Here is a 19,870-nt window from a genome sequence, read left to right as displayed (position 1 = left end):
CTGTGCCTAAGTACAGCATCACTGAGCCAATAGCATGGCTGTTAGAGGTGTTGAAATTAATCAAATAATCGATGCATGGAATCGTGGACATGGACGATGCTGCATCAATAATCGGCCCGGGCCATAATCAATTATTTCTGTTTACAATTTAATGTATGCCTAACAATATTTCTGTTTACATATTCTGTTAAGTTTTGCACATTCAGGAAGTGCCATGTGCTCAGTGCTGTAGTTTTATGTATCCAAGTTATTTAGTATTAGAGCACTGCAGAATGTTTTGTTTTTGAAGCTTGAAAAGCTATGAATTAAATATCCTATATGGCTTTAATAGAAAAATGTATTTGACGCATCGTGATGCATCGAGATATCGAATCGAATTGAATCGCTGACATGATAATCGTAATCGAATCGAATCGGGAGAAGTGAAGATTCACACCTCTAATGGCTGTATACTCTTATACCTCTTTTACACCACCTACCAGGTTTGGGCCAGTGTTGTCGAATCAGTGTTTAACCCTCCTTTTCGAAATTCAAACCAAGCCAGTCAACATGGGTATATCCCTGGTCATCATGACAATTCAGAGATCACCTGGGTCACAACCCGGGAGCAATGCATAACAATTACCTTAAGTGCTAGAAATGGGCGGGGCTTTACATGTCATATTCAGTGAACAGCTAACTTGTCACATACTCCAATCCAGCTGTATGCCACAAGAACTAATGTTTAGTAGCTACTTGAATTTGTCATTGTACAGTAGGGAGAAATAAAGCTTATTTTGTGTTTGTTTCGCAGCGATTATGTTCTAAAGCACAACCATCAAACACTTCTCAGATGATTTTGTGCAGACTGATTTCTCACCGCACTGAACTGCAGTCTGCAGTCGGGGGTCTCGTGCCAGAGAAGGGAGTAAGAGTGGCGGTGCCGAGAAATTTATACAAAACTTATTTTCATATGTTTACGTTCTAATGCTGAGTTTTTACAGGCAGTAAAACTCTGCTACCGCTCTGCAAAAGGCAGACTAGTGAACATCCAGGCACTCACTGTCAGTGGACTGGTCGGAAATGAATTGAACCGCTCTGCTCTGCTGTTGTTAAAGCTGCCTGTGAAAATCCTGGTTTTATACTGTCTATGGTGAAAACCCAGTGTAAAGCACAGTGAGACTAGTGTGCGGTGAACATAAGTGGCGACCTGTGAAGACTGCCCCACTGTCATTTCCAACCAATCATATAATTCGTCCAGCTGTTAGCGACCCAGGTCGTGCACAATTCACATTGAAATCGACCCTTGTCATACCCTGATCCAACCCACCTGGCGACCTGGGTTGTGAAGCCAAGTAGATCGAGGAGGGTTAACCCATTCAAACACACAGTCAACCTGGGTATAAACCTGGTTGAGCCATTGGTGTGAAAGGGGTATTAGTCTTGTTGACATCTACCTGGCTCTGTATTGACTTATTATCGCTGTCTATGTTTTGTCACTATGATTGTTTCTATGTGTTTCTGTGCCTATTTCAGTGGGCAGTGTAAAGGCCACGACAGACTCCCCAGACCTCCAGCGCTGTTTCTTCCAGCTCAGTGGTTTGGGAATGGACCCTGTCATCCTGCTGGGGGGATTCTCAGCCTTCCATGCCCTCTATCCTTTCCTCTGCACACCACGTATGGTCCTGCTGGAACCTGAGCGGCACACCCTCACCATCTACCCCTCAGAGATCCTGGAAGAAGCTCTCTACCAGGGCTCTGCCTCCCAGGCCTCTAACTTCCGCATTATCAAGAATCTACACATCACTCATGTGGTCAATGCCACTGCCAACTGCCCTGATGCTTTCCCCAACACGCTGTGCTACTTGAAGCTGTGTCTGAGCGATGATGCCCAGCAGGACTTGCTGAAGGCACTTCCACTGGCATCCAGGTTCATCAACTCAGCCCTGATGGCTGATCCTGCTGGCCGTGTTCTTGTCCACTGTAGTATGGGCAGGAGTCGCAGCTCAGCACTAACGCTGGCCTTCCTCATGGAGCATCGACGCTGGTCACTGCTTCATGCCCTGCGCTGGTTGAAAGACAGGAGGGCCTGCACGGCACCCAACATAAACTTCCTGCGTCAGCTGCTGACCTACGAGGAGCTGCTTTTTGGGAGCAGACTCACCTCCCTGAACGACATCCGCCGGTGACTGGAGTAAGAATGGGAATGAGGATACGTTGGATTTTTTTTTTTTGACAGTTCACACATTGCGAAAAAGTGTTAAGCAAGCTGAGACTTAACAAACAGAGGTGGATTTGGAAAAGAGGATTTCCCACATAAGTTTGACATAAATCTTGCTTCACCATCAACCCCCCCAGAGTGTTTATTGTGCCCTGCCTCAATAACGACAACAATCATACAGATATTTAATTTTGTGACCTCTGTGTTTGCTTGATGATAATTGATAGAACGTATACATTAATAAAGGGTATTTATAGCATTTTACATTATTTTCTTCAATTCTATTCCATGCGAATGTGATGATATTCTGATACGTTGAGGCATGCAGACTGTTCAACAGTATTCATGTGGGAAAGTATTTAAAAAAGTGAATGTAGGCTTGCAAATAGCCAGTGTTTATCTCAGGCATACACATTACAGGTCTGTAATGTTTGCATAGGGCATGCCATTGAGATTTAGCTAGTTGAGATTTGTTGCATATATTGCAGTGAACCTAACAGTTTGCTACTCTCTCCTGCTCCTTACACACACACACACACACACACACACACACACACACACACACACACACACACACACACACACACACACACACACACACACACACACTTAGCTCCACCCTGTTGAACTCAGTAGCATGCAGCAGGAATTCCCTCCCTCCAGTCACACTTTTTGGGTGGAAGGAAGGAATTTTCTAAAATGTGGGAGAAAGAGGAAGAGGAAACTGCAGGTGAAAATGTTGAAAAGTAATTGTTTGGCCATGTTAAACATTGAAAAACTACACAGAACATCAGTTTGAATGGAGCTATTGAAGCTAGGGTACACATGCCTTGTCAAAACTTTATATTTCAATTAAAATGTACGGTAAATTGTTTTTTAATTGGTGGGCATTAGAGCATGGGCCAAAGTAAAACAAAAAAGAATGCACATCTGAGCTTTGCAGCACAATTTCAACAAGTATAGCAGAAGAGTGATCTTAGCTGGTACACACAAACCTTTTTTTTTTTTTTTTTTTTTTTTTTACAACAAACCCCCAAATACTCATCCATAGCTGTCTCATTGCGGGTCACGACCAACTAGACACCTCCCCATGCAATTCACAAACGCCAGCCCCCGAAGTCTCTGGAAGCAGGAGACTTTTTGCATGTGAGAATCTGCACGTAGCATTCAGACTTTTAGGAATCCAGCCCTTACCACCAGATGGCCAGCAGTGCGTAGAAACATCACAGATAGGACAAACTACCAGACTCCGTGGTTATCTTCTTACCGTTGACTGCACCGAGTCTGGTTTGAGTTGAGGCTTCAGAGGACCAAACGACCACGGGACTGGTGCAGGGGACACATTTCTGCTACGTGATGCTGCCGTTTAGGTAAATATTGATTGCTGAATCAGATGAGATAGCAAGAACTGCCACCCTGCAGTTATGGTGTGTCTGTTTTACCGTATTTTCCGTTTTCAGTTGCGACCGTTAAACACTTCGAACTTTCAAATTCTATTAGCTAACGTTATTCCACTAAAGTTACGTGACCGTTAGCTCGCTAAGCTAGCTGAAAACTTACGTAGCTAACCTGGATGAAACTTTTTGTAATGGTTCTCGAAAGCAGCAAGGAATACAATAAGACTGAACTGATTAACAATAATTATAATAAGCAATTTCAGTTAGTAAAAGTCGAAACAAACGAGACAAGAATCTTGCCTATGAAACTTGCGTCAATGTTATGGCATTACAGTGCAGCGTGGGATGCTGCTGCCTTCACTCTGCTCTAACGTTAACGACATATTACGTAGCTACACACATTAACAGTATAATATACAATAATTTTATGTGTTAAGACATTCTGTACATTAACAGTCACATCGTCTGCCATATTAAACACTTCAGTGAGCCCATGATATTAGGGTATTTGGGGATAAAAGCTCAACACTCAATGGAAACTTTATTTTTACGTAAACTGTATCTTGTTGGTTAGCTAGCTAAGGTTAATTGGCTGAAGTAGTTAGGGAGTAAACCAACAGCACCGGCTGCCATCCACAAATCAAAAGCCCCACCTGCTGTCAGTACGTTTGCAGGGGTTATTGAGGGGTTATTCCTGGTGAAATCAGTCAGACTCCATTGGGCAGTGTTCAGTCCTCGCATGAGTTTCCCCGGCGGGGAGGGGCGAAGACGTGGCAGTCCTCTTCCATCCACATCCTGTTATCTGACCTCACAGCTTCACTCCCAGTAAAACTTCGAGAAGATGAGAAGAAGGCAATTTCTCTGCGGGGAAGCTACTTGAGAGGAGTAACGTTAGTCTTACATTTGCTAAAAACTGTAGTCACAGCAGTGAGGCTGACACATTGTATTGAATAATTAATATTTCACCTTAATATCATGTAGGCCTAATATTTAAAAGGATCTTAATGTGAATGGTACTCAGTTTGTTAGCCCTGTAGGAAATTACACTTTTTTGTTCTTAGAGTTAGGCTGTTAACATAATGTAACATTTTGAAAAGGGGGTTAAGCTTTTCCTTCAAGAGAAAAGACTCCACTCCTTGCTAATATTTCTATTGCTTTTGCTACTTCTCTGTCCTACATTTACATTCCACAACTGAAAGTAACTGGTTCAGTCCTAGTTTCAGGGGTTTGTTGAAAGTACTTTGTATTTCTAGCTAAAGTAGGAAATAGTAGAAGTGACAGGAAAACAGTAAATCAGTAAAAGCTCCTGGAATGCAATGAACATCAGAAGTGATTATTTATCAGTGTTGCCTGAGGGTGGATCTGTCCAAATGAGAGCACTGTGATGTAACCTTTCCCCCCACAATTAACACAAGGCTGTGAGGTAAAAGAAAAAAGAGGCATCTAATGTACATGTCTGAACAAAATGCAGCCCAATTTACACATAGGTTCAGAGGTCAGAAAAACAAACAAACTTCCAGGCAAGTTTTATGCAAAATTATAGTTTCCTACAGTCAGTTTAAACAAACTGCCTCACAAATGTCTGGCAAGTTAAATGTTAAATCAGAAATGTTTTGGAGTCTTCACATGTCACATAATAGCATGTATGTACGCAAACACTCTCACTACCACTCTAGAGCAGGGGTCACCAACACGGTGCCCGCGGGCACCAGGTAGCCCCCAAGGACCACATAAGTAGCCCTCAGGCCTGTTCTAAAAATGAAAATTTAATATTGATATTATCTGTTTCCCACCTTGTTAAGTCATTGTTGATAATTATTGTGAGAAATCATTAACATAATTAGTGTCTTCACATAGATGAGTATCATTAATCATTAATAATCATATATAACTAAAGGCAAACTGAGCAAATTTGTTATTTCAGAAGAGCGTATCAAACTGGTAGCCCTTCGTATGACTCAGTACCCATGAAGTAGCTCTCAGTTTCAAAAAGGTTGGTGACCCCTGCTCTAGAGGAACTATACTTAGAGCTTTAATCTTGACATTACACTTCTACAGTGTTATAACAAGATAGTTATTATAACAAGACACAGTAGCTGTCACCCTGTCATTACAGTAATGATTTTCTATTGAGCTTTTATCCTGGAAATCTACGTGGCAGAGGCGCATTTATGGTATCTTGGACTGAGTGGCACCACCGAAAATACAGTAGTAGCAGTTAGGGATAATGGCAATTTGCATCTTACCTTTGAGTTTCTAATTAAATATACTTTAATTTAATGTAATTTAATTCCGTTTTAATCGAATACGTAGAGCTCTGGCAGACTTATTTTCCTTCCCCTCTGCTGCCTGCTGCTGACCTAAAGTGAACTGTCATATGAAGTCATTCTTCTATTTTCACTGAAGGCAAGGAACCTGCCTGAGCCTGTTGTCTGCTTTCAATAAAATGCTTTAGAAATCTGCATAGATGCACATTTCATGCATGACCTCTACTTTGCCACAAGGTGTATGTGTGTGTTTGTAGTGGTTATTTACAGTGGTGGTAGTATTATTATTGTACATGGCACCTCTTGTGTTTATCCATTATTTAAATAAAAAAAGCCAGTAACTATATATATTCATGCATAGACTGCATATTCAGCTATTATACAGTTAATAAAGATTGTAGAATTAAACTTCTGTTAATTTCCTGGAGTACTTTTTCTCTCTCTACCAAAGTCAGAGGTTGTTAAAGCGTAACTCTCGCCAAAATGCAACCTAGGGTCTTTTTGTGAATGTACCCGAGTCAAACTTTAGTTTAAAGGCATATTTAGGACGTAATCGCCACTTTTAAGATTTACCATATTTTCGTTTTTTCGTTCAAGTGGCCTTTTGAATGGGAGTCCTAGGGGCACTTTTATGCTAGCCTCAAAATAGCTATTTTTAAAACACTAAGAAGGCTCGACACAACATTAAACTTTGCTTGAAGTATCACCAGGGGCTCTACACCTTAACGAAAGCATTGACAACATTGTTTGTGTACCCAGAGTTTACTAAAAAGAAAGGTTTTGAACAATTCAGCGTAGCTCTTGTTGTTTCCGGCTGCTACCACCTCGGCAGTCAAAACGAGTCGATATCCGAATGCAAATGAACGGACTCCATATGAGGCTCCTTTTTCAACTACGAGGTCAATATTGTTTTTCAATAACGACAAAACAAGAAATAATCCGTGCATTTATATGGAACTAAGCTTTAGGAGCTTTCCATCTTTACTCTCCTCCCTGTTATGTTGCATTCGGAAATTGTTTTGTCGTTATTGAAAAAAAAAAAAAAAATTGTTTACTGTATTATTTTGATTGTGGATTGTCTGTGTGAGTTTTATAATAAAAATCTAAGTGGAAAAAAAAAAAAAACGTCTTGAGATAACTGCTGCGGAGACTTCTGCTCACTCAACAGCAACGTTCCTTTTCAGATACAATGTCCCAGTTACTCTGGACAATCCACAGACCTGGCTGCCAACAGTTTTTATTGGGAACTATTTTCTAAGGAAGAACAAAAAAAACTGTCCACAGTAAGTCTGTGGATTATCCGGTCTTAAATGGTGCTGACAACCAGGATTTGAATTCAGTAGTTGCAGCACTGGAGGGAGTAAAGGAAGGCAACAATTTGATTAATCAGGGAGGCATATGACGGCAGGGAGTCAGCAATGTTTGATATGACTCACTGGAATAGAGTTCATATATTCCAGACATTATAGACTTAAAGTCAAAATATCTGTTCAATTTTAAAAATGTTAGGGATGTTAGAGTAGGACAGCCTGCAATATTAAGTCGTGGCTATATATGGGTCTGACATGACAGTGAGTTGTCTAGCAGAGCCTTGAAAGGAGTCACCATGGTTTGTCAGTAGTGATGGAGAGTTAATTTGGAGAGCAGGGTTTACCAGGGAAACAAGGCAGCTCACTCTTGGTAGCAGTAAGTTTGATGTGGTTACCTGACATCCAGCTGGAACTGTGATTTAGAGATCAATTTGAAAAGAAATATTCTGCCGAGTGTCATATGTCATATAAAGTACAACACAGTCGATTATGTGATTAACCTTAATGACATTATTTTTTAATATGCATGATTCAATTTTTAAGTTAATCAAATTCTCTCACTCTTTCTTCAGGATGGAGCTGCCATGTTGGTGTTTATTGTTGCTGAGCTGTCTGCAGTCGCTCTCTGCCAACAATGAGTTCTTCTCCTCAATAGGTAAAACCATCAAGCAACAGATGGTACTAACGTTAGAAATATTGCTCCCAGGGGCGCCTGGATAGCTCACCTGGAAGAGCGTGCTGCATGTCATTCCCCCTCTCTCTCCCCTTTCACATCTTTAGCTGTCGTATATATAATAAAGGCCTAAAATGCCCAAAAAATAATCTTAAAAAAAGAAAGAAAAGAAATATTGCTCCCTCTGCTGATCTGTGTTGTACGACACATATGGAAGAACAAGAGTTCACAACAATGTAGGATCCTGTAATAATGTGATAAGATTAGTGTTGCCCTTTGTTATTTATCATTGCAGTGTTGATGATGAAGTATTTCTGATTGTGTGTTCCTCAGGCCAGATGACAGATCTGTTGTACACAGAAAAAGACCTTGTCACCTCTCTAAAAGACTACATCAAAGCAGAGGAGAACAAGCTTGAGCGGGTCAAACAGTGAGTTTGTAGACACGAAGTAACACACATGGGTCTATACACAGATGTTCATACATGTACACGAGCATACAATATGATACACATACGTACATGTACTCAAAAATGGACACTGTACTACACACAATTCTTTATATTTCTGATTAACAATGTATTATTGCTTGTGGATTTAAGTGTAAGCAATGTATCTAACTCTGTATTACCATCCTTGTGATAGGTGGGCTGATAAATTGGATTTGTTGTCAGCCACAGCCATACAGGACCCCGAGGGCTACCTGGGGCACCCTGTCAATGCCTTCAAACTGATGAAGAGGCTGAACACAGAGTGGGGAGACCTGGAGAGCCTTGTACTCAGTGACACCACTGATGGTACAAATAAAGCAGACCTGGTTCAAATAATGTCTTAAGTACCAAACATTTAGAAAATCACAAGAAAAGTGTTGTGGTTAGGATGTATTTCTGCAGGGACCTTAAGAAGATAATAAACACAAAAGAAGATTTTCCAAAACTATTTGACATTGGTCTGGTGCAGTGCTTTCTGTAAATTTCCTGGGATTGGCTGATCTCGGAACTGCCTAATTAATGCAGCAGAGTGTCTCTAGAGGGCAGGCAGGGTTGTTTTTGTTTGTTTGACTTTTAAAAGACACTTTATAATACAGGGAAAGCTGTATATGTTTGCATGTTTAGAGCAATACTGTGCTGCTCATTCATACTCAATATATTTAGTAGAACACCACCTTAACGAGTTATTTAGGTAGCAAAGTTTACTCATTTATTTTTGCCAAATGTCTGGCTTAATACAACTATAATACAAGATTGAAGTCACTCCAAGCATTTTATATTTCATTTGGAGAAAGTATTTATTGTCCACTTAATTGGTTGTGTATCCCATACACAATCATCCTACTATATCTTTCTTTGTCTGTCCTCTCCTGTCCATCTCTCTCAGGATTTATTTCCAACCTGACCATCCAGAGACAGCACTTCCCCACGGATGAGGACCAGACCGGGGCAGCTAAAGCTCTCCTCCGGTTACAAGACACGTACAAACTGGATGCCAACACCATCTCTACAGGAGACCTACCTGGTAACAGCCTTACATTTGTGCAAAAATACCTATTTTCCCCCAGTTAATTAAAATTAACAGACATAAACAGACTGAGTGCCATTAAAGTCACAGTAAACAGCAGGCCATGTGGGGATAGAGGGGTTTTTTTTGGTTTCTGTGTTATTTGCATAATCATGGAGATGGTTTACTTTAATTGTCAATGCCCCCCCCCCTCCCCATATCCTCTGCAAACTAGGAGTGAAATACAAGAGCCTTATGACAGTGGAGGACTGTTACGAACTGGGGAAAATCGCCTACTCTGATGTTGATTACTACCACACAGAGCTGTGGATGGCCCAGGCCCTGAAACAGCTTGAACAGGGAGAGGAGTCCACTTTAGATAAGGTGACAGTGCTCGACTACCTCAGCTACTCCATCTACCAGCAGGGGGAGATACATCGAGCCCTGGAGTACACCAAGAAGCTGCTTGAACTGGGTCAGTCCCTCCACACTATAAAGTATTTTTCAGAATTTTGAAAAGTATACTGGGAGGCATGTTTTTTTTCAATGTGAAGTGGTAGTATCACTTTGCATTCTAAAATTTCTGCTCAAGGTAAATAATGTCACATAAACATGAGATAGATTAGGAATTGATGCACTTTTGTTTTTGTCACAGACTTGCACAGATACAGACTACATTTTGTTTGCGATAAGACTAACAATGCAAATTTATAATCTTAATTTGATCAAACACACAAAGACATTACTAAGAAAGAAAAGACCATAATCTAAATTGTTAGAACTAAGTCAGTAAGTAAGTTGGATAAATTAAGCAGCGAGCAACAAATGAGACATTCTCTTTGGTTTGAACTGAATGACATACTAAACAGCTGAAACAGAGAATATTACAGACATACTCAGTCCAAACCAAAACATTCATGCCACTACAATTCTGTGTAGTTTACCACCTAGAGTCAGATGTTGGTCTGATTAAAATCTCACTGTTATATGTTTGGGTTGTTTGTGGATTTGGCATAAAACAAAACAGTCTTCTTAGCAGAGTGATTCAGAGATCTTGATAGAACTTCTTATTAGAAAGGACCTATTATTGATGTTTGTAGAAACGTTTGTGCCATTTTCTACTTTTACTTATTGACAGTAGTGATTTAATGGTAATCAGAAAGGGACTTTGTTTATGTGTTTCATCCATTTGATGGTAAATAATTGTAGAACTCTGTAACCTGGAGATTAGACCACAGTATTGTTGCAACATCAAGTTGCAGGATTTCGGATTAACAGAATTGGTGGAATACTTTGTGGTTGGTGTGATTGGATTGAATCTATTCTAATGCTAGTAATGAGCATATCATTTTCAATGACCTATTGGCTGGACAGTGCCAAACACCATCCCGCCAGCCTCGACTTGGCATATTCTAACCCACATTTATTTTCTCAAAAGTCCATTAGTTGCATTTGCTCCTGATTAATACTCTTGATAACAGATGCTACAATACATTTCATGTCATGTCATTAAATTTGAAACAACGTTCTGATGAAACATTGGTGGTGACCTTGTTATGCCATATTTTCCTTCACATGAGCCCCTGAATTAATTAGTCCTGTTTTTACATTGTGTTTCTGAGAACTGGATAAGGTCAGACTGAATAAATAGCATCTAGAATGTTGGAAGCTTAGTTATTTTGATTGCAGGGCATGTGATATTCTATGGTGACATTGCTACAGTCATCACTATTTTAAAATTGGCACTATTATTTCTATTGATCTCTCATTTTCCCATTTTTAGACCCAGAGCACCAGCGTGCTAAGGGCAACCTAAAGTACTTTGAGTTCCAGTTGGAGAAGCAGAAAAAGGATGCAGAGGATGGAGCTCAAAAAGAGAAAGAGCAAGGGAAAGATACAACTGAAAAGAAAGAGAAGCCCAAAAAGAAGGTCCCCAATCATCTGATCCCAGAGAGGACGAAGTATGAGATGCTTTGTCGTGGGGAGGGCATCAGAATGGTAAGGAAGTCCAAAAGATAGACAAAAACACATTTTCGTACTTAATAAATACACATCGGTTTTACCTCCTTTGTTCCCTGCTTTCCTGTTTTCTCAATCAGACCCCCCGCAGGCAGAGCCGGCTGTTCTGTCGTTACTATGACAACAATCACAACCCTATGTATGTGCTGGCACCTGTTAAACAGCAAGATGAGTGGGACCGCCCCTACATTGTCCGCTACCTTGACATCATATCTGACAAAGAAATGGACAAGGTCAAGCAACTGGCGAAGCCCCGAGTAAGCAATTTTCAGTAGTTTCAGTACTCCCATGAGGCCACATGATGCATGTATATATATATATTGGTCACTTTACAGTTAACTGTGATGTAGTAGGAACAACCATTAGGTATTTTTAGTTTCTGTTATGGGGTTTAGTGTGTTGGGTAGTGGGAGGTCAGAGCTGTGAGGCTGGTTGATGTGATTCTGCTAGTGAGGCAAGCACACAGGCACACACATCTTGGTATGTGTGTGTGTGTGTGTGTCTGTGTGTCTGTGTGTGGGTAAATCATGTCCCTGGCTTCACAGCTACGCAGGGCCACCATCTCCAACCCCATCACAGGAGTGCTGGAAACAGCGCCATACCGGATCAGCAAAAGGTAAGGCATAGCCAGGAGCTGCCAAAAACAGAGGATATAGGAGAGAGCTGAGAGGGAGGAAGTGAGATTTTCTCCTCCTTTTCCCTCAATTGCCCCTTTCACACAGCCTGTACAAGGCGAGACTGTTTTGTTTTTCCGGCAGCGGAGGTAGTCACAGAGCCATAACAGCGCAGATCCAACTTGCGCAACGCAACTGTCCCACAGGCAGGTCAAAAGTGAAAAAAAGCATTCCAAGTTATTAATAACTTGCGTGTAATAGTTCTCTTTCTCTTCCACTCGCTCTCTACCTCTGTCAAACACATACACACACACAACTCCAAAGCTGTTGCGTTCCACATCGAATGCCGGCATTCTATGTGAAGTCACACACTCGGGCAGCATTGCTTGGTTCTGTGTGAATAAACAAAGCCAGCATAATGGCAGACCTGCATTGCCCTCTGTGTTAAAGGGGCTAACAACTCATCCCATTTCTCCTCTGTACTCCCGTCCGTCCGTATCACTCCATTTCTCCGCCCTTCCAAAGCCTAAAGGCTCCTGAGCTGATGCACAGGATCCAGCTAAGAATGATCTGAGCTTTAAACACCATATTGAAACATTTGTAGACTGTTGTTGTTATTGGTCAATAAAGCATGTTCCTTACAAATATATTATCTCATGATGCTTTGACCAATGACATAGAAATCAGCGAAAAAAGAAAACAATGCATCCTTCCAACCAATTGATATTTATTTATTTGGAAAAAAAAGAGTGCTTTTGTTTTTTGAGGATTTGTTGTGGATACATTTCTGCACAGGAGTCTGCTACAGAAAGGGGAAAATGTGCTTTTTCTCCAAGTTAACATAGTTGCTTTTTGTGAGCTAGGAGGTGTATCAGAGGCACTCATTGATTTGCTACTAATACATTTTATATTTTGAAATGGGAATTTGGTTTTTAGCATTGCCTCATGGAACACTCTTGGCTCTTCCTAAGAATAACATTGACAACTAGTGACCAGATCTGCCTATCTTTTCTCTCCCTCTTTCCTCCTTTTACTTTCCTTGTGCGTATCACATTCCATTATCCTTTTTTCCTTCCTTTATCTGCTTTTCCTCGATCTCCGTGTCCTTGTGCTGCTGGAACTACTGTAGTTAAGGCGAGCCACGGTGCATGACCCTCTAACTGGGAAACTTACCACTGCCCAGTACAGAGTCTCCAAGAGGTAAGGGGTCACAGGTTACTAGGAGGGCCACAATACCTCCTCCTTCATCCTTCTCTTTGTCTTTATCTTTGTGCCCTGGCTGAAACACTTATTAAGCTCTGCACCCAGTTAACACTATGGAAAAAAAGGAAATGTTTTGCTACACCTGGAAAACTAACACTAGAGGAGGGTTTTAATTTGGTTTAAGTAAAAACCTAAACAGATTTCTGCCTGAACACCAAATTGAGCTTAAACATAGTTTAAACCAAGATAAACAATTCTCTGTTGTTGTGTTTTGGTGTAGCTTAAATATTCTTTGTTCTTTCAGTTTACCCAGTGATTTAAGAACTTCCGTGGGACTGCACAGTGGTGAGAGATAGTTTTAGTTCCCCTAGCGGTCCTTCCCTGCTTATTTGAGATTCTGAGCACTGAATCTCTATTCCCCCATTGTGTTTCTAGGAATTCATCTGCAACATGTTCTCGTATGAGCTCATTACAGTTGCTGTGGTACTACTATGCTTCCTCAATTGACATATGAGCAAGAGAGATTAATAAAACTAAAATCACAGATAAATGTATGCTGAAAATGCGTGGAAAGAGATTGTGATTGTCCTGCAGTTGTTGATGTTAAGAAAGTGTCCCCCTGTAGTTAAAATGACTGCTCCACTTCAATAGGTATGTTGCCTGTTGTAAGTTAGACTTGCATCCCACCCTTAAAAATAGCAGGCTCAGCAGACCACCAAAACCTCCAAGTTTCTATGGTTTTGCTGTTCTTGGTAATTAATGTTTGGGTGCACGTGCATATTGGTACAAGGGTGTGGTGTTACTTTGATGTTTTTAAATGTGTACGTGCTGGTCAGCAAGTATTTCCAAATTCAGTGAACGTGAAGTCATAGAGGGAGCAGACGGATTAACTCAGAAGAGTTTGACCACTTAGTTAGCTGGCTGCTAGACACATCTTTGTTGACAATAATTTGTTGGCTCACATTTGGTCCAGCATCCCTTCAAAAATATAACTTATTATCAGCCCAAACTCTTGATAAAAAAAACCTGACTCATTTCACTGTCTCCCCCATACACACATCTCATAGTGAATCTGCAAACATTGTCAGAAACATCCATCAGATGTGGGAGTGGGAGTAATCTATTGCTATAGGTTTTGTGGCGTCTTAAAAAATCCCCTGTATTTGAGAATGAGAATTAAGAGCAGATGTTGGAATTCACATAAATTGTATCTCAAATTATTTTATAATATTATGTGTTGTCTTTTTATGGATACTGTTGCTGTTTATTGTCAGAAAACAATGGCAGTTTGAATTTGATGATGTGGTCTCCATTTTTTTTATATTTCACAAGAAAGAGTTTATTGCCATGCTCTGCCAAGAGCTTATTTTATCAGGGACTTTCTAACTGGGGTGTGAGAGTTAGTATGAAAGGCATGTAGTGTCAGGAAAGTTAAATCCATGAAAATATTTTTGCCATAGTCCTCAACCAGACTCCTGTGTGAAATACACACATGCTCGAGTGTTTACAAACTTTGAAATCAGAGCAACCCTGGACCCTGAGCTGATTGGAGATTCTAAATCTCACGCTGGTTTCCTGTTTTTCATTTTCTTCATTCCTCCACTTCCCTTTTCTAGCATCTAGTCTGATGGCAACTTTTCAGCATGACATGTCTCTCAGTCGCCTATTTTAGAATACATCTTTACTACCATCTAGTGGACAAATATGTGCCTGACTAATATACTGTATAGCATATCCCTCTCCTTTCTCAATTGTTGTGCTTTCCCACCTGTATTCCAGTGCTTGGCTCACTGGCTATGAAGATCCAATGATTGATAAGATCAACCAGAGAATTGAAGATCTCACGGGATTGGAAATGGACACTGCAGAAGAGCTGCAGGTAAAGAGTCACATCATTAGTTGAAGAACATTCAACACTATTTTTTTTTTTTCTCTTTTATTTAATTTTACAAGGCAAAACCTTACTGAATCAACATAGTTCTTATATAAATGTACTATAAATTCTAACACTCCCCCTGCCCCTCTGTGTGTGCTATTGGAAACCTGATTTGTAGAGTTGTGAGACTTAATCATATTGTATTGATCTCTGTAGGTTGCAAATTATGGCGTTGGAGGTCAGTATGAACCTCACTTTGACTTTGGAAGGGTAAGAGCCTTTAAGTTAATTTCTCTAAATGTACAGTAGTGTTAATATGGCAGGACATTAAACCTGGTGTTTGCTTTCTTTCCACAGAAAGATGAACCAGATGCCTTTAAAGAGCTGGGAACAGGGAACCGCATAGCAACATGGCTCTTCTATGTGAGTAAACTCTTCCTAAATACCCCTTACTGATTCTTGAAACTTTGGCAAAAACATGTCCCACTAAGAAAAGTGCTAATTCTGTTGGAAATTAATAACATTTTCATGAATAAAAAGAATCAAGGTTATAATCACATATGTAAGGTTCTTTTATAGGTTTATTTATTGCCTACAAAATCAGTTGTCCTCGGATAGGAGATAATCATTTCAACTTGATTAAAAAAACAAAAAGTAATTATTGATAATATCTTTACCACATGAAATAGTACATTGTAATATGTATTAAAAACTACAAACAGTGAGTTTTGAACAATATTTACTATTATTTTGTGGTTGCTCAAAATGTGTCCCACATATTCGTCACCACCGTCAGATATTTATAAAAAGCAATAAAATCAGGCAACTACAAGGACAACTACATTCCTGAGGACCCCATTTTCAAACCTTCAGCTCTGCTGCATGCTTCAAGATCACTCAAACTCCCGTAAATTTGCTATTTTCTCTTAAACGCGTTCATATTTTTGGACACTGCTACTGTCACAACCATAACATGTCAACACCGTCTCTTTTGTATAAAAAATATTAGATTAGATTATGGCATAAAAGTATACTTTTTAAGAAGAGGTCTGAAGTAGCTAGCAACAGAGGGGAAACAAGATGGCTAACGTGAACAACTCATGCATATCATGTGAAAGAGTAGGTTTTTGTCACCACCGTCAGACGTCACCGCTGTCAGGTTTTCTGTCTGATAGTGGTGACAAAAACCTCCAAATGGTCCTCAACGGAGGCTAGAATACAATAGTTGATCACAATAGGTCACAAGGCCTACATGGCTGATCTTTTAAAGGAGTACACGTGAAACAGTATAAAAAATGAACAAAAGTGAATATTCAACATTTAACAACATATGTACATGTGTACTAAGAATGCCAGATAATGATTTAAAAACTCTAGTACATATTAGACCAAATAAATAAAAAATAATTTGCTTTTTATTGTGTCTGACGGTGTTGACAAAAACAAAGTAATAACTGGAAAAACGCCTGTTTTATGAAAAAAATACAAAATGAGGAGGTTGCACCAGTACATTGCTAAACAGCCAATACCTTGGTCTATAATGATATACCTTCAGATTTTGTAATTTAACTAACTTTATTTTCAAAATTAAAACCTGTTTTATCCAAATTCCCAAGAATCAATGACCTATAGACCAATGTTTCAAACTTGAACTTAAACTGACCATGTCAGAAATGCTGGTGGGTCCATCTATACTAATGTGGAGCATTATTCTAGTCAAAATTCTAATGTCAAGACACTGAATATATCATGATGAACTGTGTATAAAATGACATAATGAAGTAATGGTGCAGCCATAAAAAACATGGCATCATAGGTTTAAATAGTTCACTCATTACATAAAACATTAAGCTATTTTAAGTGAAGTGTTGGAGCAATCAGAAACCTGATATTGTTATAAAGTGGGAAATCATTTATTTGTATTTGTAGTCCATGTAGTGTCCATGGTTTTTTACAAAAGAAAGTTTCATTGACTTTCACTACACTGCAGTAAGCCATGTCCTAGTACAGTTTACAGTCAGTCACACACACACTATTTACATGCACATGTACATTTTGAACAGTGTAGGACATAAACGGCATAGGCAAAAAAAAAAAAAAAGATGCAGCCATTATTAATCTGAAAGCCAACATTACTGATTAAAAAAAGCAAATAGTTGTTTGAAGTGACTGAAGCAATTTCAATAGGTTTTAACTTTAAAAAAAAGTTTAGGGTCGGTTTAATAAAATGAGGCCTTAACCAGGCAGGGCAATGCACTCTTTCACCCCACACAGATGTTACATTTGCTGGAAGGAAGAAAGATGGGACACAAAATACAACCAGTGATATTTTCTTTAAACAGTGCCATAAAATACAATTTCAATATTTATGGGAAGCAGTTGAGTAATTAAATAGATTGTAACCACACAGATAGCAATACATGTGAGCTTCCAAAAATGTACTTGTAGGACTACAGAATTATTTAATATGACAGATAAAGACTGACCTCACTTTGACTCTCTGTTGTAGATGAGTGATGTAGCAGCAGGTGGAGCCACAGTATTCCCAGATGTTGGTGCAGCAGTTTGGCCCCAAAAGGTAACCACTTATGTTTCACCACTTAATACGATGGATTTTACTGACTCAATAGCTGTGTCTGAATTGGTCATATTATATAGCCAACAAATTCCCAAGGGTTTTTGTTTGTTTTGAAGTATAGTACACACTAAAAATATTAATCAGCAACTAAATGAAATTGTGCAAAATGCTGCGAATGTTGTATTTTCCACCCAGTAAGAAACAGTACCAATTACGCTAGTTGGCACATTCACGCACTCTCTCTCTCCAAACAACGAAACCTCCTAATAGGGAAACCTTTCCATGCAAAACAGCATCATGTAGTATCAGCGAATGTCTATTTCACAAATCAACATACACTTCTCAGCATGTTTAACCATCACTTTAAAAATCTCACAAATGTGCATTTACATTTTACTTTGTTAGTTATGATTTCACCTGTCAAGAATCTTTTGGAATTAATTTAGCAGACTGAGGCTGACTTTCTGATATTCCTGGCTATTCCTGGTTCAACGCTGCTAACCTCTGTTGTCTGTTGTTTGTGTGTAAAACAGGGCACTGCTGTGTTCTGGTACAATCTGTTTCCGAGTGGGGAGGGAGACTACAGCACCCGACATGCAGCTTGTCCAGTGTTGGTCGGCAACAAGTGGGGTGAGCTCCTCTTTGTCTGGTTCTCTATAAAACCATCTATAAAGACATGAGTAAATATCTCTTAGGAGACCATAGTATTTGCTGTAGAGATCGTAACTTTAAAAGCCCAGTTGCATAACCTGGTTTTGAGTTTATAAGAAGGGTAAACATTTGTACCGTTTCTAAAGTAAGGGCTAAATAAAGGTCATGATTATTATCTTTTTTTCTTTCCGTCTTTAGTATCAAACAAATGGATCCATGAACGGGGCCAGGAGTGGCGGCGACCTTGTTCCCTAAATGAAACTGAATGATGGAAAAAGAAATTCTCCTCATCACCCTCTCTCTCCTTCCTTGTGAATCACCCAGGACCAAAGAACACTGCTGCAGATCACAGATGATACATATGAATACATGGGGTCCAAATGGCTCACTCCCTCTTTATAAGTACTCCTTTTTTCCCCCTAGCTGTTATGCTCTGAGCCCAGAGATTGTTTGGGTTAATGTCAATCCCCTGGACAGTATTAGCATCGCTGTGACAAATAACATGTTCTTCATGTTGTTGAATGGTTTGGAGAAACACTCCTGCTCTTTTCACTCCCATGTGTCTGTCTTTGCACTCTGTATGAACTCTAGCTCCGTGGTGAGCTTATCCTTCTGTAGTGGCTGTAGGGACCAGCTTCCTCCCTTTTTAAGAGGCCTGTCCAGTTCATTGCATTCATTTCATTAACAGAGGAATTGGGCGTGTGGTTTTTGAGAAAATTAAATTATTTTTTTAAAAACAAGCAATGGAAATTCCTCAGGGCTGCACACTAGTTCTTTGTAAAATTACATGAACCACCTTGCTACTATAAACTGGCTTATTATTCAAATGGGTTTAATTAGCATACAGTATGTTCACTGAATTTCTTTTTTTTTTTGGTAGCAATCTCTGCTTCCAATAACTTAAAAGCAACTTTGGTTAAAAGAAACACTTTATTCCCTGTAAGTTGTGTAACTAATCAGAACTGATTTATACCAGGTTACATGGCTACATCTATGCAGTACGTTTTGACATATCACATACCTTGTTGGTCTGCCTTAAGCCTAGTGTTTGTTTTTTAACTCATTTGAATGGCCACACTATGAGATATTGTTAAATTTGTTCTACTTGAACATATGGTGTTTACAAATGTATGGGCAAACTAAACACCTGGACCCAGACACAGTTACCCCAAGTATTTGTTCATCCTGATTGTCCCAGTGTTGTGTAAGGACACAAATGACCATCAGCTGTCATTGAATTAGTAAGAGCAACAAAGGAACAGTACATAAACATTATTATAAACATTAGGGGAAAAATGGGCTGGATACACCACATTGTGCTATGACAGATTTAAATACCACATTTTTTTTTATAGAGTGACTGATTCTGGTAGGCTTTCAATGGTGCCCAGTGCTTCTAATTAGTGTGAGGATATATGGGTTTTCAAGAAAGAAACATTTTATTTATGTCACAAGCCAATTTTATATTGGTTTTTTTTTGTCTTAAATGAAAGTCTGAAATTGTTTTTTCTACAATAAAGACTGTTTTATTGCTCAAGTTAATACACCGTCCTGCCGCAGTTTGTGTGTGTGTGTGTGGGTGGGTG

The 19,870-nt window shown here is 39.5% G+C and overlaps 2 protein-coding genes across 3 annotated transcripts; both read left to right on the top strand.

Annotated features, from left to right (window-relative positions):
• The first annotated feature begins 549 nt into the window (after nucleotides 1-549).
• On the top strand, nucleotides 550-2,261 carry LOC116051046 (probable rhodanese domain-containing dual specificity protein phosphatase). The gene is made up of 2 exons (XM_035992524.1): nucleotides 550-553; nucleotides 1,516-2,261. The coding sequence occupies exons 1-2, from the start codon at nucleotides 550-552 to the stop codon at nucleotides 2,166-2,168; spliced, it is 657 nt and encodes a 218-aa protein (XP_035848417.1). The 3' UTR covers nucleotides 2,169-2,261.
• A 986-nt stretch (nucleotides 2,262-3,247) lies between these two features.
• On the top strand, nucleotides 3,248-19,826 carry p4ha1b (prolyl 4-hydroxylase, alpha polypeptide I b). 2 transcript variants are annotated; one of them, XM_031308056.2, is made up of 15 exons: nucleotides 3,248-3,570; nucleotides 7,747-7,829; nucleotides 8,181-8,277; nucleotides 8,492-8,643; nucleotides 9,224-9,361; nucleotides 9,579-9,818; nucleotides 11,127-11,341; nucleotides 11,443-11,619; nucleotides 13,106-13,176; nucleotides 14,959-15,058; nucleotides 15,272-15,325; nucleotides 15,413-15,478; nucleotides 17,565-17,633; nucleotides 18,167-18,263; nucleotides 18,483-19,826. In XM_031308056.2, the coding sequence occupies exons 1-15, from the start codon at nucleotides 3,557-3,559 to the stop codon at nucleotides 18,551-18,553; spliced, it is 1,644 nt and encodes a 547-aa protein (XP_031163916.1). In that variant the 5' UTR covers nucleotides 3,248-3,556; the 3' UTR covers nucleotides 18,554-19,826. The 2 variants fall into 2 exon arrangements, with proteins under 2 accessions (XP_031163916.1, XP_031163907.1); XM_031308047.2 differs by lacking the exon at nucleotides 13,106-13,176 and adding an exon at nucleotides 11,908-11,978 and having other exon boundaries at nucleotides 3,249-3,570.
• The last annotated feature ends 44 nt before the right edge of the window (nucleotides 19,827-19,870 follow it).

The sequence above is a fragment of the Sander lucioperca genome, chromosome 15 (assembly GCF_008315115.2).
Source record: "Sander lucioperca isolate FBNREF2018 chromosome 15, SLUC_FBN_1.2, whole genome shotgun sequence".
NCBI lineage: Eukaryota > Metazoa > Chordata > Actinopteri > Perciformes > Percidae > Sander > Sander lucioperca.
The sequence above is the reverse complement of the archived record's forward strand: the minus strand, read 5'-3'. Positions and strand labels throughout refer to the sequence as shown.